Source organism: Passer montanus, unplaced genomic scaffold, assembly GCF_014805655.1.
Source record: "Passer montanus isolate IOZ18808 unplaced genomic scaffold, ASM1480565v1 scaffold40, whole genome shotgun sequence".
Classification (NCBI taxonomy): Eukaryota; Metazoa; Chordata; class Aves; order Passeriformes; family Passeridae; genus Passer; species Passer montanus.
The window spans coordinates 1,336,919-1,361,713 of record NW_024368819.1 but is presented as its reverse complement, the minus strand read 5'-3'; the positions used below and the strand labels follow the sequence as shown (position 1 = coordinate 1,361,713).

Genomic DNA, 24,795 nt, shown 5'->3' with positions numbered 1-24,795 from the left:
TTAATTGTGCAAGAAATAATTGATGTCAACTGGAGATAAAATTTTTGTTCTGTTTCACGTAGCATTTTTTAGAGCATTTACGGTTTTTCAGTATTCTTACTTTGTGTCAAATAATCATGTTCTTAAGGAGCTATATATTTAACTATATATTTAACATGCAAATATATTTAAGTATAAAAATTCAGTAAATAGAACTGATATTGCAAAAAAGAGGATAATTTTCAGATTCCCAAACCAATAAAACAAACCTCACAAAAAATAACTTAATGGAACTTGATAGAACTTCACAGCATAGGGGAATAAATTTGCTATGTATAATTTTCATGTCAGAATTCTTGAGTTATCAGATCATGTATTTCCTTTCCATGATTATTCTGCAAGCCATATTTCGGCCTTTCTTACAATAGAAGTTTCAGTGTGTATTTTGATACAGAGTGCTCCTGTATGTTGTTCACCCATCTACAAAATAGTTTTCCTATTTAGATTGAGGAAGTTAGAATAATCAAAAGAATTTCCTTCATTCATGTGTTTGGCAAAAATATTCTGAATCATTAGAGTCTGAAGAGAAAAAAAGTAGCAACAGTAAATATTTGCCTAGAGATTCAGAGGTATGATAATTGATCGACTTTCTATTTGTATTTGTTGAAAATATTCTTAATATTAATTATTATGCAATGAATAGATTTATAGAAGCATGCCTGTTGTTCTACTTGTTGAAATCAGAGGTTGGTCTTAGTGACAGGGGATCTGACTTTCATTTATACTACAAAATCTACAGTTGCTTTCTCAGTGGAAAAGGGATTTAAAGGAGAAGTAAATGAATATGAGAATGAAGCCCACTGTGCTGCTGAAGATAGCCAGGATCTCAGACAGGGGGTTTCAGTGCCAGGAGCAGTAATTGTGAGAAGGGACTGGCCTAGGCTCAGAAAGAAATAACTGCAGGACAGCGGTTGGACCTCAAGAAGCATCTAAGAGAAAGGGAGGAAAAGGAAGAGGAGCCCAAGCCTGCTTGTGCAGGGGAAGGTGCAGTGGGAGCAGAGGTGTCAGGGACCCAGCACAGTATAAGAGTGGGGACTACCAAAGCCAGCTTGCCATTACAGAATGGATTAATAGCCCATTTGATTCAAATTTGTGTTTGTTGATCAGGTCAGGCTTTTGCTTTGTGTAGCCGTGGTGGTTTTGGTCTGATCAAGAGTGACAGACCAGCATTCACTGTTGTGCTTAACCACAGTCTCACTGGAAATGAAACTCCAACCTGAGTGCAGTTTGCAAGGCACTGCAGAGTTGCAGTGATAGTACACACATCTTTGCCACTACAATGTGAAGGATGGAGACTGGAACCTCTACTTACCAGAAACTAAACCCAAGCTTCTGCAATTAAATGAATAAAACATTTAAGAATGCAGTCCCAATAGCTTATTTCCTGCATAGGTGACAGAATTACTGTCCCTGAAACCCAAAGAAGGGAGGGTAGATCAGAATGCTATCTTTGCACAAGTATAACTTCTAATCTAACTAAAATTGTGTCACTCTGTGCTATCTCCACAGCACCTTACATCCAAACATTTGTGAAATTTGAAAGTGGTGTGACTAAAAATTCTAAGCTGATCTTACCAATGGGCCCATTGAGCCAAGGCCTTACAACCTGATTGGGCTCCTGTAGTCAGTAAATTTCCACACAGGGGCAAGGGACTGTTCACATGTGCCCATCTCATGCTCTGCTCTAAGCACGTGGGCCAGTGTCAGAGATGAGAACTTTGCTAGATCATCCAGCTGGGCACACAGCACCATTCCCCAGCTGGGAGAGATCTACAGAAAAGCAATCACAGCCTGAGCTATCTCTGTGTATTCCTCAGTTCTGGTGCAGAGTTTTTCCGTGTGCCCACATGCAGATTGAGTCAGCATTTTCAGGAATTACATATTTTTGACAATTTTTTGGTGAGAAAACAGATTACTTCTAGCTAATTTAGATCAATGGATTAAAAACTTGAAAAGGTTGAGTTCACAGACACACAGACATAAGCAGCCTTCTTAAGCATCTTTCTTAAGCCAAATTAAAACTATCAATATATGTGTATAAATTAAGCATTTTCTTGTAATTGCTCTGTTGCTGACTCTTGGTCAAAAAGTAACAACTTGTGGCTGTGAAGGAAGAATCTGGATTTTTTCTATTTAATGCCAGATACAAAATGAAGTTTTACAAATTCTCATGATTTGACTAACTTCATTTCAGTATGTGTTTTATTATATATCAAACAGGCTGTGGCTTCATACAGCTATAAAAGGATGAAGCCTGTCTTATAAGATTGGGAGAATATTTTGCATTTTTTATCTGTGAGAACATGATGGAGAAAAAATTTAACTGGTCTATTTTTAAATGAATAATTACACTACATTTTAAGTTGATGTAGCTAAAAATGTAAAAGATAGTATGTCTAAAATTTTATTTCATGTGGTTTATACAAAGAAGTTGTTGTATCAATATAAAGCATACATCAAGTAGCTACTGATCTAATGCAGGTAGTTCAGTCTGAACTTTAACTTCCAGAGTCAAATAGTACATTTTTGAATCATATTTGTGCTGCAGGGAGTTTCTCTCCTTGGTGAAGGACAAATTGGTCACGAAGAGGAAGAAAAAACTGGCAGTGATTTCTACTCCAAATATTATTTCACAGAAATAGAATTTTGTAGGATGACTTGATGACTTACCTTGTTTGTTGAACATTAGGTGTCCAAGTTAAAAATTAGCCATTGTGAGTGAGCTGTAGCAGTGCCAGAGATTGGATGTTAACCTTTGCAAGGTGGAGGAAGGGAGACAGAAGTGAGATTGAGGGTAATCTGCTCTGGCATCTATAGCTAGTAGAGCTATTGTGTAATCAATCCAAAATCAAATGAAAAAATATGTATTTTTATGAATTAGAGTTAATTGTACCTATGACATTTTCAATTTCTCTGAAAAAAATTAGACCCATGGAAAATGAAAGCAATCTGGATTTTGCACCAGGGGTGGGGCAGCCCTGGATGTGCAGACTGGGGAACCAGAGGCTGGAGAGCAGTGCCATGGAAAGGGACCTGGGGATCCTGGTTGATGGAAAGTTGAACCTGAGCCAGCAGTGCCCTGGCAGCCAGGAGGGACAACCTGTCCTGGGGGGCATCAGGGACAGCATCCCCAGCCAGGCAAGGGAGGGGATTGTCCTGCTCTGCTCTGCACTGGGGCAGCCTCACCTCCAATGCTGGGGGCAGCTTTGGGTGCCGTGATGTAAAAAAGAACTTAAGGTATTAGAGAGTGTACAAAGGAGGCCACGAGGATGGTGAAAGGTCTGGAGGGGAAGCTGTGTAAGGAGTGGCTGAGATCACTTGGTCTGTCCAGCCTGGAGGAGACTGAGGGGAGACCTCAGTGGGGTCTTCAACATCCTCATGAGGGGCAGCAGAGGGGCAGGCACTGATCTTTTCTCTGTGGTGACAGGACCCGAGGGAATGAAGCCGTGTCAGGGGAGGTTTTTGTTGAATATTAGGACAAGGTTTTTCACCCAGAGGGAGATTGGTCAGTGGAACAGACTCACCAGCCAGCCAGAGTTCAAGAATCATGCAGGGCCAGGAGCTGGGTTTCAATGATCCTTGTGGGTTCCTCCCAACTCAGGGTATTCTATGATTGTGTATTTCCATGGAGTAGAACACAAAAGGGTAACCTGTGACAATTTTTATAACATAATTCCTGGTGTTGTATTATTTGTCAAAGAAAATCTGATGACATGTAAGTAGTGAAAATGGATTCTGCAGTGTTTTCTTTTATTTGGGCATTTTGTCCTATAACCTGTGCCCAACCCCATATCCAAAGCACCTCATTTAGTACATGTATGGATGCCATTGCAGCAGTTTTGTGACTTTGTGTGGCATAGAGGGACCCGCTCCCGACTGACTTTGTATTTTACCTTGCTTCCACTCCTAGGAGTGTGCCCCAAACAATGTCAATATTTTGGGGGTGATCCCCCTTGTTTAGTGCTCTTTTACTAGGAATGTTGACTTTCTGGGAGCACATTCCTGGGCCCACCTTCAATGGAGTAGGCAGATGGTCATCACAGGCTGTCCTGTATCGTGGCAGCTACAGGGTTTACCCTTCTAGTGACACTTTGGATAGTATTGTCACACTGAGCTGTGCTTCTGGCACATGAACTGCCAAGTTCAGATGGTCTGTTGTAGTCAGCATTTTCTGTTCTCTAGCTCTAGTGATGCCTTGTGAAGGCTGACCTAGAACAGAGACTAGATGGAGCTGAAGAATAAAGTTGGGATTTATTAGAAGTCCTCAATGGATACACCTTGGGCAGTACATGAGCCCAGCCAGGGCTGCACCCCAGACAAAACCAAAATGGTCACAAAAATGGATGACCAGTCATGGGATCTCACACTTTTATAAGTTTTGGTCCATTAGCATATTGGAGCTAATTGTCCAGTTACAGCTTTAGTCCATGAAGTCCCATCCTTCTTGTTTTTCTCTCTTCAGTCTACATTGTTTATGCTCTTGGGCCTGAGATCTGGTCCAGCTGTCCTTGGTCCCCAGCTAGAGAAGGAATTGTTTTGCCTACCTGCTCTGTGAAGAGAGCTTGCTGTGCCCCAATATGAAGGTCAGACCCACACACTAAAACAGCACAGAATCTGAAAAATAGAAAAGCTAAAATCTGAGGCATCACTACATTGCTCCTAGTATGTTTTCAGAGGTGTTTTTGGGATGCACTCACCTTGAGAGCTGAGCACTGCCTTTCACAAGTACCCCACTCTCCCAGGTGACTATGGAAAGAGAGGAAATACAGCACCAGTGCCCCAGATCACTCCTGCAGTGCATAGTTTCTAATTATTTGTCATGACAGAACCTATATTGAGGGTGTCAGAGAGGACTCTTGCTATCAATTTCAGCATTTGTTGATGTTATAAAGTGGCAGGGCAATTATTTTCTGTATGAATAGTTACCAAAATGAAGATTTTTTTTTTTTAAACAAAACAATCCTCACACAGATACTGGCACAGGATGACCATTGCAAAACATCTCCATTTGTCAGTAAGCTTTTGCAACCACTAAAATATCCCTGTTGTTTGTGGTGGCATTGTGAAAGCAGACAGTAAATGTGTGAGCCAGAAAAAGAACCAGCTGTTAAGCTGAATTTCAATTTTACTTTAACAGGAGAGTTATTTCATCCCATTTTTTCTAAATTCTAATCAATTTAAAGGGGAAGGAATAGAGTTCTTAAAGCTCAATGGGTGGAATTTTTCTATGTTTTCACACCTACCATTTTTGCTATAGCAGGGCCCATCTCATGGAGTAAAAGGAATATTGTACATTCTGAGAGGCATTTTTCAAATAGAAAAAGATCACTTTGTCGTCATCATCCTCATCCCCATTGTGCTGGAATATAATGATGTGGGAAATGGTGAGATATAGTTGCATAACTCTGAAAGCTGGCATGTATTCCTTTAAAAGGAACAAGAAAGAATAATTCCTCTGAAAAAAGTACTCAGACTTGATAATGCCATATTTTCTTACAGAAGCAAATTTTCTCTCTTTTTAAATTTTTACTGTGGAATGTAACTAATCAGAAGGTATTTCAGATTAGAGTTTATTACATTGGAACAGTATTTTTGGGCAGTTGTCCATTTTCACTGGCACAACAGCAATCAGCATTCCAATAATTAGCTGGTTAGTGAGTGTTCGGAGTTCAAGGAAAGGGAGAAGAAAAAATCTAAGCTCTCAAAATTCTGGTAGTTGACAAATCTCTTCTCTCTTTTTAGGTACAAGGAGAATTATGCTTCCTCTTCATTATTCACTGTGAAAGGGTGTTCTTTAGAAGTCTAGGGTTTTAACATTTTCTTACAATATTTCTTTTTTTTCCACATTTTTGAGGACAAATTTGTAAAAGTATGCATCTTGGACTTTGAGTATTTAGTGCTTATTTGAAAACTTGCTTCTCCTTTTTGGCAAGTTCCCTCTATGAGTCTGACAACAAAAAAAAAAGGACTTCAAATTATTTTCTGACCTGTCGGGTGGGAAGGCACTCAGCAGCATTAGAGCATTATGGGATGGTTTTATATTCAATAGGAGGACACAACTTGAAGTGTCTATGGAGCCTACATACAAGAGCTCTGGAATAATTTGGGCAGTTTATGTTAGATTATCTGCCATGCCAAAATCTTCTAGTCTTACCTTGTTATTTTGGGTTTGTGCAGCAAGATTTTGGTAGTAGGGGGAAGATTTTATTTTATTTCTTATTATCTTGTTTGATATTAAATTAAACTGATTTCCCCGAGTCAAGTCTGTTTTGCCCATGATGGCAGACAGTCAGTGATCTCTCCCTACCTTTATCTCACCTGCCTTTAATTCAATTTTCTCTCTCCTGTCCTGCTGAGCAGAGCAGAGAGAGCAGCTTTGGTGGGCACCTGGTGTCCAGCCAGGGTCACCCCAGCACACCTTGCTTTGGGGCAGATGTACCTCCTCTCCTGCTGAACAGATCATCTGCCACTTGAAGGTGTATGGGTTTTGTTTTAGTCAGGCCATGACAGGATTTTGAGAAGCTCACTCAAAATGATGACTTCCTGTTAGTGGGAGTTTCTAATCTGGGATCTATGGGCCCTGCGGAATGCAAGTTTTGTTTCACTTGCTAATGCAAGTAAGTAAAAAATGAGAAAACAGATAAAATTATATTGCACAGTCTCCTTTTACTTCAGTCCACATGGTAAAGGAGGGGCTGCCCTCATCTATATTTATACCAAAAATGGTTCTCATGCTCAACAGACCACCATGCTCCTAATCCTCTATTTTTTTCCAAACCTCATTCTCACTTCAGATGAAGGTATATTCTTTTACTAGGTGTGTGGTGTGCGTTGTGAGCTTTTTTTGTTTGTTTTTGCTGGTCTGTTTTTGTGGGGTTTTTTGGCAGAAGTATGGGATTTACTAAGTCAGCAAGACTTTTTGTACATTTGGGGATCAGTGGAAAAAAATGCCATTTTCACTTGGTGCTATTTCAGTGGATTAGGCAGTTCTTCAAACATAAATATTAGCTTGAGTGATAATACCTCAAGGTGTCCCAGCTTCCTTGGTGCTACCCGACATCCTTGCACATATTTTTCATCATTCACACTCTTGACATAAAGTTCTGATACTCTATGTGATAAAAATTCTGCAATTATTACCTAAATTGATTCATTATCTAAAAGGCACTCACGGGAACCAAATGAAGATACTACTTAAAAAAAAATTTTAAATATAGTACCATACTAGCAGTGGTTCTAAAGGTTGCTGCATTGTGTGAACACCTCTGCTCAGTCCAGATTTCAGTGGGTGCCCAGGTTTAGCAGAAGTGAAAATAATTGGTCTGGTGGCCCATTTATGACTACAGCACTGCAGGAAATCACTCAGGGGAGTCTGCTGGTTACTATGTCTAGGAAAATTCCCAATGCTCCTTTGAAACACAACATGTCCTCCACTGGGAACATTCAGAGGGATTGTTAAAAAAAAACTTAGCAAGAATTTAATAGCAATGTATACAATACTTCAACACATATTCTGTAAGCTTCACATCTGTTATGTCAGTTCTAATCTAAGTGATTTGGGGTGTCTTCACTTAGAAAGACATCATTTGTTTTGACACTATAGCTAATGCCTACAAATACTATGTTCAAAACTGTTTCTTTAATATATTGACACTTCCCAATGTACAGAATTAAAAAGTTTGGCCTGAATGTCAAATTCTCATATCTAAATCACATATTTAAGTAGTGGATTCAGTTTTGCATCTGTCAAGGTAATAACCATACAGTAAAAATAGGTAATAATGTGAATATTAGAAGCATCAAGCACTAAGTTATATGCTTTAGTGAGGGCAGTTGTACATTTAAAGAATTGTTACTTCCTCTCTGTGTTTGATGTGTACATGTATATTATGTTACTTATCCCATTCTTTCCCAATAATTATTCATTTTAATTGCAATTTTAAAATACAGCTTACATGTAACAAAATATCATCAGTGCTAGGTTCTTCCAGCACTTAGGTTCCAAAATAATTGCCATTTCAGTGGCGATGAAGGGTAAAAAATGGACTCATGCAGTTCCTTTCCTTCTTTTGCTAGTGCTAAGGCTCCATATATCACAAGATGTCCTTCTGCCTGACTGAGATGTTTCTGTGGTCTTTGAAGACCAACTTACGTATTAGAGGTAAGCTTTTATCTGTTACTAAAACAAATCATCAAAGCTTGTTGATGAATATTAAACTAATGTAAAATTCTGAATACTCGAAAGTTTTTTATACTTAGGAGAAAGAAAATTAGCAGCAATGCAGGCTTTGAATTTGGTCAGCTTCTTTGCATTTCTTGTAATGAACTGGAGCATCCTTTCAAGTAAAAAATATTCAGATTATATTTGATTGGATGTATTTCCCTTCTTGGGAAGCTGTGGCCTCCTTGACTGTGAACTTCAGTTTAATGGCTAGTTTGGGTGAATGATCCACAGTCAAGTGCACTGCAGAGGCATTGTAATTTGTACTCAATGTGAAAATAAAAGATTACTGCATGTTCTCAGTATTTTGCATGATTCCTTGAAATTTCATACTTACAAGGATGTATTTGTCTTATTAATTGATTGTTCCAAAAGACATATGACTAAATCCTAGCCATGTATACATTATCTTATTCATCTTGCCTTGCTGTTCCTAAAACATAATTCTAAAAAAACTCACTGATTTAAAAGTGGACAATATCAAAAGATTATTTATGACACATCATGTCAATTGTACTGTGCAATATTTTTATTGAAATATTATTTTGAATAGTTAGTTGATATTCAGATGAATGTTATTACTCAAATATTGACTCAGTGTGCCTTGACATCCCATCTTTGTGTGAGAACTGTTCTATGACAACAATAACATCTAAAACTCAAAATCTATATTTCACAGAAAAATCCCATGGTTTAAGTGAAAACACTGTTGTGATTTATTGTAATTAAAGCTCTGCTGTGGAGTACCATGCCTATTTGTCACTTTTGACCTTCTTGCTTCCATTTATTCATTGCTGAGGTGCCTCATTCAAAAATTCTGAAGCAGAAGGGAGGATGATATTCTAGTTTAAAACCTGCCTGCCTTTTAAGTGCCTTCCTACAATTTTTTTCCATCTAATGAATTTCTCCCCATGGAATATGCCTGTCTGACTTTAGGAGGACACAGATGCAGTGAAAAAATAATTATTTTAAAACAATGGAACATAATGCTGTACTTAGACATGCCCAGTGGAGCTTGCCATGGCACCCCTAAGTGCTCACCTGTCAGCCACATCAGGAGCTGGGTGCAGTCCCTATGCAGCTGAAATATCCAGATTTCTGTGCCACAGGAAGCAGCTAGGTGATAATACCTGTAGATTAAGAATATTGGATCCTTTGAAAGAGCAGCTTTATGAGTTCATGAATCTTAGAAAAAAACTCTAACCTGTTGTATTTAGCTCAGTTCTGTCAGTCATCAGAAAACATTTTTAATTTATTCCAAGATACACTTTTCACCATGATCCTTACCTTTCCTTGTGAAAGAACACAAAATATGCTAATTAGGAAGGTTGTAAAAATGCTTTTGCATATGTGCAGCTGGAAGGAAATCAAAGTGTATGTAAGGGAAATGACAGCTCCAAATAAATGGAAGGGCTTGTCACATCCTTCTTCATGCCTTCTCTGCAGATTCTTGAAAATTCCAGTGGTGTTCAGGCTATATACTGTGCTTGTATTTTAACACCAAACACTGCTTTAGCAGGCAAAAATTGAGGTGCTGAACCTTGCTTTCTAAGTTGTGTTTTGTTCCTAGTAATTAATTCTGTTCCTAGTAATAACTTAATGTATTTACATTTAATTGTACAGATGAAGACATTGGGATCCACCAGTACCGTGACAAGAAACAATCAGGTAAAATATAAATAGCTATAACTGAAACTGAACAAAACTTCAGGATGTTCAGTGTTTGACACCAACTGCTTACTCTTAAAAATGCAGCTTCAAATTTCTTGTTAGCATATACCTCTGTATTTCTATGGAATAGGGAAACACAGAAAGAATTTCTCTCTCCAAACTTATGTAGGAATATTAAAAAAAACTTTTTAAACCACAGAAGGGGGGAAGAAAAAGGAAAAAATCCACATAAAACCAACCGTTATGTAACTAAAAAAACCTCTGTGGGATTTTACACTCTGAATTCTTACAGGTTTAAGATATTTTGCGTTGTGTGGAGCCCAGGGCACGGCCAGGTGATCTCCGGGATCCCAGCAGAGGGCATCTCTGCCTGCCCTCCGGAGTGGCCGTTCCGGGGCGAGCATCCCTTTCCCTGCTCTGATGAATCTGCTGATCCTACAAGTTTCCCCACGGGCCGAAGGGGCTGTGGGGCTGGAGTTGCCCCGTTCTGCCCGTCCCGGCGCTGTTTCCCTGGGGCACAGTAGTTCTATCCAACCACTACAAGCACACGTACCTTCGGTTAAAACAACCCTTGCATATTTTGAATACAATACTTGTTTGTAAGCCTTAAAACACAATGCACAGAGCTTCATTATTAAGCTTAGAACTTCCTGATATCTCCATAGATATACTTTTCAGAGCTTAGGGGAATTATTCTAGACAAGTGTTAATACACAGACCATTGTTCCATTTGTTCATACTTTTCTACTTTTTACATACTTTTTCTGCTGACTTATTTTACGGCCACTGCTTAGCTCTAATCACAGTTCTGCTGTCTCTGAGGCCTGCCTTTTGCAGCTTTCCCAAAACCCTCTGATTTTATTGATTCCCATACCAGCTCACCTGGCTGCTGCTGGCGGGGCTGGGCTAGGTGGTGCCAGCCCACCTTCCTTTCACTGCCAGGTTAAGATATCTGCTGTACAGGCTGAAAGCACTGGGCCTGTCTTGATTGGTTTGGAAGTTTCTGTGTTTTATCCAACTGTGCTGGTCTTCTCACTAAATATTAATATTTGCTGACAGCAGTTGTAAGGATTAATTCATCTTTTCATCCTCTTCCCTTTAGCATCACAGATGAAGTACAGTTACTTAGAAGAGAAGCAAAAACTAGCAGAATGTAAGGATATTTTCTGAGTTTCTTCTTACAGTAAGATCAAATGGCAAATTTGGATTAATTATGCCTCTGGAAGAGCATTAAAATAACCTCAGACTGCTTCCAATGTAACTTTCTGCACATGTCATCTAAGACTGATGATCATAAAACTACACAGCACAAAACAATTGAAAATTTATAATTTTTCCTTCCTGGTATATTTGCAATCTGTTTGGTTTTTTTCCCTGTCACTAGGCATGGAAGCGTGTATTGCTTTTCCAGTGCATTGTCAACAGGAATCACAAAAATAATCCAGATTTTTCCTTATGAAATTTACTTAGCAGATAAACATTTTCCCAGTCATCTCTGGCCTTGCAACACCAACTGGCTTAAAACTGGAAATTGTAACTAAAATACTTTCAGCCAAAGAGACTAATAATTAATAATAAATAATAATTAAGACTAATAATCAGTTGCCTTCATAGGATGGTTTTAGCTTTGAAACATTTACACTGTTCCTGCATTACCTGATAAAAAGCAATTTCAGTTCATGCTATCACACAGCAGTACTGTGACAGTTAAAGATGTTTATATTAGCACAACTTTTCTTTAGCTCAAGTTTTACAACTCCTGCATTGCTCAGAGCATTCATTAATGTTCAGACATTATTACGTGACAACTCTGAAAAATCTAATTGATTTTTTAGACAACTTCACAAAGCTGTGTCGATGCTGTTAGCTTATCCAAATGAAAATTCCCCTGGAATTGTGCGTGCATATGAAGGCAAAATTCTGGAAGGATTAGTTCTTCCCATCCCTGCAAGGTGTGTTTGGAGCAGGCTGAAGCCCCGCTGGGGATGGGTGTGAAGGTGCAGCCATGTGGCAAACCCACAGCGCTGCAGAGGATGCTGTGTCAGGCGGGGCCAGTGCGGCTCTGGGAAGGTGGGGAGGTGAGGGAGGGCTCTAGGCAGGGAGGAGCCTCACAGGTTTGCATCACCTGGGCTCAGTGTAGTGGTATCCCACAGGGCTGCATGTGTGAAAGGAGGAGCAGGCCCAGATAACCCTTGTCACCCCAGTGGTGCCTTTTACACGTGTGACAGGCAACGGGAACTCAAGCTGCTGCACCTTGTGCCTGGGAATGTAGGGGTGCCCCTGGCACAGAGCCTGCACAGCACATTTTGCAAAGAGGAGCACTGGGAAACTTTATTCACAGCTGTTGATCTGTACAGATAGTTTGGTATCTGTACAGGCAATTTCCCATTTTGCATATGTGGATAAATATTCCAGTATTTATGAAAGCAGCCATTGAAAATGTGATCTTACATGCCTAATTAATATTATCATAACAGTTCCACCAACACTGGCTTCAGTCCAATGAAACACAAAAAGAAGTTGTATGCTGGTGTCCTCTTTTGTTGATGTATGAAATCCTTCATTTTTTCACTGTATAGCACTTCTATTGTAAGTTGCTTTTTGCAGGGAGGTTTAAGCACAACTGCTAAGTCATTCAGTCTGGAAGTTGGCATACAAACTGACAGCTTGGAGCTCAAAACTTTTCATCAGGTTTCCTTTAAATAGGACTAGATTATAAACAATGTGTTCTGGTTTCTCATGGTTTTATTGTACACTTATGAGCAGAAAACTGCTCACTTTTAAATGAAGGAATTTCACAAGTTATTAGAGCCTGATTCTCAGCCATGAAACAAGCCAATTATTGGCAACTCAAGAGGAAGCTTTGCCTCCTGGTTGCTAGAATTAATGTATTAGGTCAGGATTTTCACAATAGTGTGCTGAACACTAATAAATTTGTTAAAGGACTTCAGCAGTCATGCAGCTTTTTCTTTGCTTGACTTGGCAGATTCTTCAGACCAAATTTGCAAGAACATCATATAAATAACTAGACTCTGTAAGTTATGGCATTCACATTTGCCTGTTGTTAATATTTCTATATATGCATATATTCATGCATATATATTTTGCAGACATGTTAGTGCCTGCTTTTTGAAATTAGGCAATGAAAGGTTAGTTCAGAAGAATAGAATCTACTTAGGATGCTTGAAACTTGAAACTGAGTTAATATACTGAACAGCAGATACTTTTTCACTGCAAGTGCCTAGCAGCTGGGTAAGCTTTGCACACAATTGCCATAGGGAAATCATGGTCATTGTGGATAGAGCATGCCAACTGTTCCTATGATTGAGCCTCCCAAAAACAGATCCTTTGACAATAGAAACCATGGCCAATTCCTTCCAGCTGCAGGTAAGTTTTACATGTAAGGCAACTCCTAGAAACCTTGGATTTGTGTTTACACAAAAAAGGAAGTTCAACTCATAGAACTTTTAAAAATGACACATATAAATGTGTGTTTGCACACACACACTTTATATGTATACAGTCACTTACATATACACATTTCTCTACCCTCTTTATCTTTTTCCCCTCACTTTTACTTGACAGCTCGAGATTATCCTTGGCTCCTGAAAACGAAGCGAGCGGACAAACTGCGAGATGCTCTCAAGGAGGTAGAGGTATGGTTCAGAGAGGTTCAAGCACAGCAACATCTCATCTGGTTTTCAAACCTCTTTCAACAGCTTTAATTTTCATAAAGATCCAACTCTCCCAGTGATGATAAATGTGCTTTTGTCTGGTGGGCTCTTCTGAAACAGCTGCATCTTTGTGTGGCATTTTTCATCTGTAAACTGGAAAATCAGAAGTCTGTTAACTGATAGTGACAATGTGTGCTGCCAACTCCACTCTCTACTTTCTGTTGTCCTTTAGGACTTAATGCAGAACAGTCCCTGTGTGCTGAGCAAATGGAAGAACAAACATACCTGTCAGGTACAGTGTCATCAAAAGGTCTTGCAGTGTTCACTTGGTGGTGCTGAACAGCCATTCAGTGATGGGAGCAGTAGTGTTAAAATGTTAACACTGAAAATCACTGGGGTTTTTTTACTATGTGGGCCCTTGTTAAGTAAATTTGGTTTATTTAAATTTCCACCCTGAAAAACATCCTTCAAATAAAAAGCCTGGGGTTTATCAACACAAAGAAATGACATTAGAAGACCCTGATTCTGTGAGATTATGATGGTGATGATTACTATTATTATTGTTAATTATTGTTATTATTACTATTATTGTTTGAGGAAACTGAAAGCATCCTGTACCTCAAAATAGCAAGCTGAGGAAACAGTTATGTATTAAAATATATAGATAGGTCTGGAATCTGCGTTATATTATTTTTTTGTCTTAATTATCTATTTGCCTGTCACAAATCTTTTTACTTTATGCTTGTGTAATATGGAAGGAAAGTTATAACTCCAAACCAACAAGGTCATTAATCAAGCTATGGAATAAAAGAGATTGTGACATATGGCACACATACAGTTATGTCTCTGGCTATATGAGTTCCACATTTTGTGTACAAGAAACCTTGTTCACATCCTCACTAAGAACAGCAGGGCAGGCAGGAGAACTGAACATGAAGTGCTCCATAATCATGTGCTTCTTCTGAAAAATGTATGTAGTGAATTTTATGTGTTTATACAACATTCATGAGGAATGCATCATATTTGAAACTGCTTTGGCATGGGGAATACTTTTCAATATTACTGTTTCAAAAAAGGAACTTTGTCTTCTAACCTTTATGCTTTTTCAGACTCATAATTTTTTCTTCTTATTCAAGTAGTTCCAAATGTGTGTCAGCAGAATGATTGTTAAATATCCAAACACTGTGCAGCTAAAATTCCAGAAATGCCTTTGAAAATAGCAAAATTTTTAAATGCTTGACATGCCAAATGGTATGTAGTCTTTTCATATCAATAATAAAAATATGATTGTCTAAGCTATATTTGCCTATCAGATCTTACTACTAGTAAATGTATATCATTCACATACAAATTACATAGTATACATCTGTGAATGTTAATCTTCTAGAACTGATTTAAATATTAATTGCTAATTTGGAGAATCATTTTTTCCTGTTATTATTGTTCTGATTAGGAAAGAAATTTGGTTAAGAAACACCAAGTCAATTAGCTGTGAGTGCATTCATTTGCATCCCAGTTTGCTGTCTCTTCATTTGCTTTCCTTGTCCATTCTCCCTTTACCATTTTCCTTCCCCTCCCATTCATCACCATCCACCTGCAGTGTGTACAGTACATACTTTGGAAAAGTCAACTTCTTGCCAGGGTGTTTTGTCCTGCCTACACAATATAACACCTCTGGCTGACTATCAGTTCTGTATAAAACTATTCTTTTTTTTTGACTTCACATCCTCTAAGTTATTTCAGGCTTACCTCGACATGAATGAGACAAGTGCAATTTAACTTATTTCTTCTATGAGATGGGGAAAAAAAAAGATGGGTGTTTTAATCTTAGTGTATTAGGTATTGAACCATGTAATGGGGTAGTTTAATAAATTGAGTATTTGGGCTATTTTTTCAGATGGCTTCTAAGGCCAGAGTATAAGTGATGGTACAGGTTATAACATAACCAGAGTGAAAGTTATAGATAAAAATCATAGTAATTTCTCTGTCCTTAAATTCTGCTTTTGGTTTCTCAATCACAAAACAAAATGGTTTTGTTTAATAGTGACTGATTATTGAAATCTCCAACAAGGGTTAGAGTGTTTTGCCAGAACAATTGTGTTATTCCACTTTCTGTCTTCCTGAAAATAAAAGACCTCCAACAAATGAAAATAAAATAGAGAAAAATTAATCATTTGGAAGAGTCTAGAACAGAAAAGCTGTCTTCTATCAATTTTGATGTCAGATGGTTTGTTTTTCTGCTGCTCATTTGTCTTTGAGCATTTGGCAGCAATAATTGAACTGTCCCTCTTTGATGCAAATGTTCTGAAGCTTCTGGAGAATATGTTGTATATTTATTTTTTAATTCTAAGTAGAATACTAATTAACTGTTTCAGCAGAGAGTGCTTACCACGCAATGGTGTCATCTGTGGCATAACACTGCTGTATTCACAGCCTTTTCTGGATGAATACCAGAGCTAGTGGGAAGAGTCCACATTTGCATTAACTTTGGAGAGTTAAAGCAGTGTGTCAGACAAACAGCATGAGGAACATGTAGGAAATTACCCTGATTTTCATAATTTCAATGTTTGGGGCTAAATTTGAGCATATGGTTTTAATTATAGTAGTTGTTTTTTCTTTGTTTTTAGTAGCAATGCAAGGTCAAATAAACTTTATAGAAATTTAAATATTTAATTCAACAGCCACATTTTCCCATTTTAATTAAATATTATTTATATTTGAATGGGCCATACCTGTAGGTGAACCAGAAGCAGTTCCCTTTGTATTGTTATAACAACGTGCCATCCAGAAACTCAATGGCTGCTGTATCTCGAGCAAGACAAATGAAATGAAAACTGAAAAGTGATGTAATGAAAACAAGATTATACTTTAAAAGAGTAGTGTGATTTCTCTCAGATTTTGTGCAAAACAATCATAGGGCTGCTGCCAGTGTGCCTTCTGTAGCCTAAATATACAATATACCTCTATTCCTAATCCCTCAGTCTTCCTCCAGCACTTCCATATTAGAAGTGGCCCACAGGCAAAAATTGGGGTCTGTAATTTTAAATGTGCATTTGCTAAAAATAAGCGTGCAGTCATGTTAACTGTTCATGTGCAAATGGCCAATTAGGCTTCATGCATATGCCCCAGTGAGAAATCCAGTTGTTTTGCCTGCAGATGATCTTGTCCATTGCATGAATGTGTTTCTCAAAGTTGGCTTTTCTATATGAGTTTGCCTAGAAGACCCTAATGCTGGACTGGGTTTCTACCTTTGCTAGTATTTAATTTTATAAATTAAAATTTATCCTATTACTTTTGTTTGGGTTTTTTGGGGGTTTTGTTTTTTTGGGTTTTTTTTTTTGTTTGTTTTTTGTTGTTTTCTTTTGGTGTGCAATCAGTGCAATAGAAGTTTCATGTTTACTTCCTTGTCCATTGCCAAAAAAACCCCAATGACCTTTATTTTTGCAGTCCTAAGTATACATTCCACCACTTCTTAGAGCTTCTGAAATAGATGATGTGCCAGTTCATGTAAACATAACCTAGACAGTACAGGGATTTTTATCAAGGAGCTTGCTCTCATATTTAAAAGAGCTTAGTTGAGTCCTAAAGGACTGAGGTCTTCTCTTTAGCTCTGTTCCAATAGGATCTGAACCCACACCATTTCTGTGTGGTACTTCTGATCCCCAACTTTGATGACCTGTGTTGAGTTGCTGAAATAATCCTGTAATCTTCAGTTAGCTGATGTCAAATGAAAATAAATAGACCATAAAAGAAAGATGACAGGAAAAAGACAAGAAGTCTTTACAATAAGATGCCACTGTGCTCCTCAGCTTTCCCTGCCAAGGAGTAATAACCTAAGGAATTAATTTTATCAGTATTGTTGAGTTTACTCAGCTCAGATCTGGCTGCTTCTTGTCTTTGTCTCCTTCTCTAATTCTTTGGAATGCTTTTAAGTTTTGCCACAAAATCATGAAATCTTCCTATGAAATGATGCCATTGCTTAAGGTTTGGTTTTACAATATAAAGCAATAAAAATAAATGAGATCTAGCTGAAACATTTGATTTCCAAATTTTTTTTAGTTTTACATTTGCATTGTGATGTTGAATTAAGCACATGCCAACATTGTTATACAGTTTATTGTATAAAGGCCAAGCACTAGCTATGAATCATATCTGTTACCTGCTAATGAAAAAGATTTATGTATACTTTGCTAAATTGTTTTGATTTCATTTAGTTGTATTTGTGTTGCAATTTACATATGTGTATAAATAGTTTTTCTGTTGCCATCGTCGACATACTTGGAACTGGATTCTGAACTGAGCTCCACAGCAATATTTTCTTGCTTGTTCTGTCAGCTACAATGCCCATTAGCAAACTGCTTTAGCAAGGCACATGGTGACGTAGCACATTTGATATCAAAACCAAGACATTCTGTCTAGAATACATGAGAAGCCAGCACCCATCCCCAATTACTAAGAGGAACACTGCCCTCATATTAAATTCTTTTGGTTGCTTTTGATCACAACCATTAATGTGTTGTGTGGTTTTAGATATTTGGAGCTAGAAGTACAAATGCATTGATTATTGTGAAACAGTAACGTGTAACAACAATAACTTCATCTGTAATAAGGCATGCAACGCAGTAATTATGGTGGGGTGGCTAAGAAAGCAATCTGGAATGAAGAGGTGGGGAAAAACCCTGGGAACCTGCTTGAACAAGAAGTGCTTTGCAATTCTCTTCTTCTTTTGCATATTCCTTTGTCAGTTGGACTCTTTAAGGGAAAACAGTTTGCAGCAATATTTTTTACAGGCATATTTTCCTTCTCTTCTAATTTTAATCAGATAGAAGCAAATCCTGGCTTTTCTCCACAGGTATCTTTTTAGGTAGAAGAACTGATAAGCAGCTGAGCTGCATGAATGAGGAGTCAAGAGCTCAGGCTTCTGAGGATAAAGGGATCTACTTAAATAGATGCTTAAGTTGTACTAAAGTCCATAAGTCATGAACCTGTACTTAAGTCCTTTGCTTAATAAAAACTATCTCAAATACATATTAGAGCACTTTGCTATTGGAGAAGGGAAGGGCTAAGTCTTCCCTTGAGTATCCTCTGCTGCTTATGCCTTTCTTGCTCAGTGGAGAGCAATTTTTGGCATATAAAATACATAATCCTTTCTATCAAAGTCTTCACATTCAATTCCTCCATAACAGAGAAATTAAGTGGCCCTTCCTTCCTATATGGAGAATAACCAGGTGCCCAAACATTTTATTCGGACTACATTCAAGTACAAAGTCTCTGCCTTATTCTTCCAATAGGTATGAAGTCATGCTTTTATATTTTAAGAACACCTTGTGACTGTTTAAGCTCTGGAGATAGCTCTTCTGATTTTATTTTTCCCATCACAGTACTTCAATCTGAAAAATTTATGATGTGTTTCATCATTGTGAATTTCTTTCCCTAATTTAATATCTGTTAGATGGAATGATGTAGTGCCTTGTGTAAATAATGCCTCTTACATTGGCTTTTATTCCTTAGCATTTATAGGCTGTTCCCTTTGGAGTTGGATCACTGTGTTCAAGCCAAGTTTGCAATCTTCCCTATTTGCTTTATATTCATTCGTGCTTCTGACTGGACTGCTCCCATCTACCAAAATATGAGCTTAACTAGGCAAGCTTAGTTGTGACAGCACCTAAATCTTATTATCATGGAACAGTCTTTGCACAGACTACACGGAATGTAGATGTTTGTTTTGGTTTTTTGTTCTGTTTTGGTAAAAATTTTTCCTTTTTTTTTTTTTTGGGTTTTTTTTGTTTTGTTTTTTTTTTTTTTTTTTTGGTTGTTGTTGTTTTCTTGTGGTGTGCAATCAGTGCAATAGAAGTTTCATGTTTACTTCCTTGTCCATTGCCAAAAAAACCCCAATGACCTTTATTTTTGCAGTCCTAAGTATACATTCCACCACTTCTTAGAGCTTCTGAAATAGATGATGTGCCAGTTCATGTAAACATAACCTAGACAGTACAGGGATTTTTATCAAGGAGCTTGCTCTCATATTTAAAAGAGCTTAGTTGAGTCCTAAAGGACTGAGGTCTTCTCTTTAGCTCTGTTCCAATAGGATCTGAACCCACACCATTTCTGTGTGGTACTTCTGATCCCCAACTTTGATGACCTGTGTTGAGTTGCTGAAATAATCCTGTAATCTTCAGTTAGCTGATGTCAAATGAAAATAAATAGACCATAAAAGAAAGATGACAGGAAAAAGACAAGAAGTCTTTACAATAAGATGCCACTGTGCTCCTCAGCTTTCCCTGCCAAGGAGTAATAACCTAAGGAATTAATTTTATCAGTATTGTTGAGTTTACTCAGCTCAGATCTGGCTGCTTCTTGTCTTTGTCTCCTTCTCTAATTCTTTGGAATGCTTTTAAGTTTTGCCACAAAATCATGAAATCTTCCTATGAAATGATGCCATTGCTTAAGGTTTGGTTTTACAATATAAAGCAATAAAAATAAATGAGATCTAGCTGAAACATTTGATTTCCAAATTTTTTTTAGTTTTACATTTGCATTGTGATGTTGAATTAAGCACATGCCAACATTGTTATACAGTTTATTGTATAAAGGCCAAGCACTAGCTATGAATCATATCTGTTACCTGCTAATGAAAAAGATTTATGTATACTTTGCTAAATTGTTTTGATTTCATTTAGTTGTATTTGTGTTGCAATTTACATATGTGTATAAATAGTTTTTCTGTTGCCATCGTCGACATACTTGGAACTGGATTCTGAACTGAGCTCCACAGCAATATTTTCTTGCTTGTTCTGTCAGCTACAATGCCCATTAGCAAACTGCTTTAGCAAGGCACATGGTGACGTAGCACATTTGATATCAAAACCAAGACATTCTGTCTAGAATACATGAGAAGCCAGCACCCATCCCCAATTACTAAGAGGAACACTGCCCTCATATTAAATTCTTTTGGTTGCTTTTGATCACAACCATTAATGTGTTGTGTGGTTTTAGATATTTGGAGCTAGAAGTACAAATGCATTGATTATTGTGAAACAGTAACGTGTAACAACAATAACTTCATCTGTAATAAGGCATGCAACGCAGTAATTATGGTGGGGTGGCTAAGAAAGCAATCTGGAATGAAGAGGTGGGGAAAAACCCTGGGAACCTGCTTGAACAAGAAGTGCTTTGCAATTCTCTTCTTCTTTTGCATATTCCTTTGTCAGTTGGACTCTTTAAGGGAAAACAGTTTGCAGCAATATTTTTTACAGGCATATTTTCCTTCTCTTCTAATTTTAATCAGATAGAAGCAAATCCTGGCTTTTCTCCACAGGTATCTTTTTAGGTAGAAGAACTGATAAGCAGCTGAGCTGCATGAATGAGGAGTCAAGAGCTCAGGCTTCTGAGGATAAAGGGATCTACTTAAATAGATGCTTAAGTTGTACTAAAGTCCATAAGTCATGAACCTGTACTTAAGTCCTTTGCTTAATAAAAACTATCTCAAATACATATTAGAGCACTTTGCTATTGGAGAAGGGAAGGGCTAAGTCTTCCCTTGAGTATCCTCTGCTGCTTATGCCTTTCTTGCTCAGTGGAGAGCAATTTTTGGCATATAAAATACATAATCCTTTCTATCAAAGTCTTCACATTCAATTCCTCCATAACAGAGAAATTAAGTGGCCCTTCCTTCCTATATGGAGAATAACCAGGTGCCCAAACATTTTATTCGGACTACATTCAAGTACAAAGTCTCTGCCTTATTCTTCCAATAGGTATGAAGTCATGCTTTTATATTTTAAGAACACCTTGTGACTGTTTAAGCTCTGGAGATAGCTCTTCTGATTTTATTTTTCCCATCACAGTACTTCAATCTGAAAAATTTATGATGTGTTTCATCATTGTGAATTTCTTTCCCTAATTTAATATCTGTTAGATGGAATGATGTAGTGCCTTGTGTAAATAATGCCTCTTACATTGGCTTTTATTCCTTAGCATTTATAGGCTGTTCCCTTTGGAGTTGGATCACTGTGTTCAAGCCAAGTTTGCAATCTTCCCTATTTGCTTTATATTCATTCGTGCTTCTGACTGGACTGCTCCCATCTACCAAAATATGAGCTTAACTAGGCAAGCTTAGTTGTGACAGCACCTAAATCTTATTATCATGGAACAGTCTTTGCACAGACTACACGGAATGTAGCAAATTGAAATAGTGGTTTCAGTGTGAGGACATAAATATTTTCTCTTTTATGGAATATTTTTGATGAAAGATAGCACAGAATCATAGAATCATTTAGAGTTGAGAAGACCCTTAAGAGTGAGCCCAGCTGTTATCCTAATGCTCCAAAGTTCATCACTAAAACTTGCCCTTAATTTCTACATCTACACATCATTAATACCTCCAGGGGTGGTAACTCTGACTCTACCACTGCCCTGTTTTCTTTAAGTGCCTGCTTGTACTTCGTGGTAAACTCTAAGAACTAATTTTTAAAAAACCTTAGTTCTAATTCAAAGCATTTTTGGAGGAAGATGGATGAAATACTAATACCTTGCATGGCAATATAATATGTAAAGTCTCTGATTAACCTTTTAAATTTAAACTCTAAAATTACCTAGAAGAATGAACTTAAACCTATGAACCAACCACACTAAGTTATTATAACAACAATTTGTTAAAATACAATTTAAGATTTCCCAAATATCTCAGATTTCTGAGAAGAATGTTTTGCTGTAAAATGAAAGGAGGGAGCACAATGGGAGAAACAATAGAAGTAATGGAAATGATACTACATTTACCTACTATTTGTGATTCTGTCATGCCATAGTGGTAGCACAGAGATCGGTACAGTACTGAAAATCCATAACATTGGTTTAACATTGGTCTTTAACTAGTTTCATGGATGTAAAGCAAAGCACACCCATTAGCACAACATTTTATATTTGTTTAAATGTTTTGTCATGAAACACTGGAGAGGTTTTCATTGATTTCTATTCTAGCTCTGTAACAGGTGTGATTTATGCCATTACCAGAAAATAAATACATAGGCATAAAGTGAATTTGTACCCTGACTGCACCATCCCTCTTGTTGGCACATAACACTGTAAGATTGGGGGTGTTTCACTCTCCTCTTTCAGGCTGATATCCATTCAGTTATTCAGAACTGAGTTTTTTAGAGTATTTATGTAATTTTGCTTCATTGTTGCTTACATCATAGTTTGGTAGCTCCTGGGTTTCAACCCTCACTTTTTCCAGCAGGTTTTTTGGACAGTTATAGCAAACTGTAGTCAAACCTTGCCGGACTTCATGTTACCAAGTTGGAAATAAATTGTGATTTTATCTAATCTAACTTCAATGTAAGGACAAATTGAAGTTTTGAAAGATTGTAATAAGAGCTGCATGAGTGTAAGCGTGTCTAACATTTTTACTGGGACAAAACCTTAAAGGACATCTGTCATGACAGGGAATATCGAAACATTGACTATATATATATCTATCAAATGAATGTATGATTAGACTTTCACAGGATGGGAATTGATCATTTGTTCTTAGAAATTCATTTCACATCACAGGGTTTTATTTGTTTCCACTTCACATGTCACTAGAATTTGTTTGTTAAACATGTTGGTTAAAGGTGTTAGGGCAGGAAAATAATTTGTTTAAATGCAACTTGTTCTGTTCTTTGGAGAGCACAGAGGTATAGTAATATAGCAAAATATGCATAAAGGAGAATTTCCATAACTAATTATTGGGAGCAGAGCACTGCATAAGGGACATGCCCAATTTCTGTCCCCCATAATTTTTATTTATTATACAATCCAGTGGATTTCACTGCAAGAAAATTCTAAAGATTATATCATGTTTGTCTCACAGCTCCAGCACAGAACAAACAGGGATATTTTTTCTGCCAAATTTTCATGCAAGAACAAGTGTTTCTTTAGTAGCTAAGTTTTCTAAAAGCACAGGGATTTCTTTAAAAATCTACTGTTAGGTAGAAGTAAGAGCTGGAGTCCCAGATTCCTGGCCTTTGGTGGACCCTCTAGACTTGTTTGCAGAGGTCTTTCCACAGAGAATTCCTTTTACGGGCTCTATCTTGTGCTGTAGTAGTTGCCTTCAGAAAATGACTAATGGTTTAATTATGCAAAAATAAATGTTTTTCATAACTCCTCCCACTGAGCATTCTCTCATATTGCATAAGAAGGGGCTGATAAATACTTATAGTCTTCGAGATTATATGTATAATTTAATTTAAATTAATTAGGCATGAATATTCAATTAACTCTGAAATAACTCTGTCCAATAGCTTAAATTCTTTCTTTCTAAGAGAGATATTTAAAATGTTATGTCAGCCAGTGAATGGATTTATTGGGAGCTCACAGCTACCTCTGTGGTAGAGCACAATTATTTATTTAAACAATATATGAATGATCAGAAATAACAAGAACAGAAAAAAGCTGCTGTTTTTAATTTGTGATAATAACATAGAATTATATTAAACCCTACTTTATGTTTTTTTCCATGCAGGCTATGCAGTTACTTTATACAGAAAATATCAGGTCTATGGATGATAGAGTGATCAATGTAATTCCTTCCCTTTTTCAAAACAGATTTTTCATCTCTGTTTTTAACAGAAAAATTCAGTATATTTTATGTAACATTTGGGGACTTAGCTACTTCTTCAAGTGCTCAGCAATTGTAGTTCTTGTACCCTTATAATTCAGTGTTGTGTTACATCTCTTTCATTGAAAAAGCTTTCAAAGCCATTATAAGACGTCTTCACATCAATGATAATTCATTTTTGCAATTTTGAAAATTAGATTACTACGTAATGGACGGCTGCTAATATGTACCTTGGAACATTTCACTTTATTCATGATTTTTGATGTCTTGTTTTCTCACTCTTTGGATTCAGCTCCTCTTTCACTCAGGTATTTTGGTGTCCCTAAGCCTTTCTGGGCCACAGCTGGAGAAGGTGGTGATTGACAGGACCCTGGTGGGGAAGCTCATCTCCGACACCATCAGTGATGGTAATTACACCCATGTGCAAATCAATTGCCTGCATTAACAATAGAGTAGAGAAACAGTATGTCAACAGGTAGACTAATTATTGCCACTGGGGACTTGCAAACACAACAAGTAATTGCATGTAATGCTATAGTTACAACCCTCAGGACTAAGAGCACTTTAAGAATAATATTTAACATCAAAGT

At 37.4% G+C, this 24,795-nt stretch overlaps 1 protein-coding gene across 1 annotated transcript in view; it reads left to right on the top strand.

Annotated features, from left to right (window-relative positions):
- The window catches only part of LOC120506817 (WD repeat containing planar cell polarity effector), a 147,871-nt gene that overhangs the window by 37,329 nt on the left and 85,747 nt on the right, over positions 1–24,795 (top strand). The window contains exons 3-8 of the mRNA XM_039718826.1: positions 8,116–8,200; positions 9,884–9,928; positions 11,034–11,084; positions 13,517–13,587; positions 13,838–13,897; positions 24,498–24,612. Coding sequence (XP_039574760.1) covers positions 8,140–8,200; positions 9,884–9,928; positions 11,034–11,084; positions 13,517–13,587; positions 13,838–13,897; positions 24,498–24,612 — 403 coding nt within the window. The 5' untranslated portion in view covers positions 8,116–8,139. The remainder of the gene's footprint in view (positions 1–8,115; positions 8,201–9,883; positions 9,929–11,033; positions 11,085–13,516; positions 13,588–13,837; positions 13,898–24,497; positions 24,613–24,795) is intronic.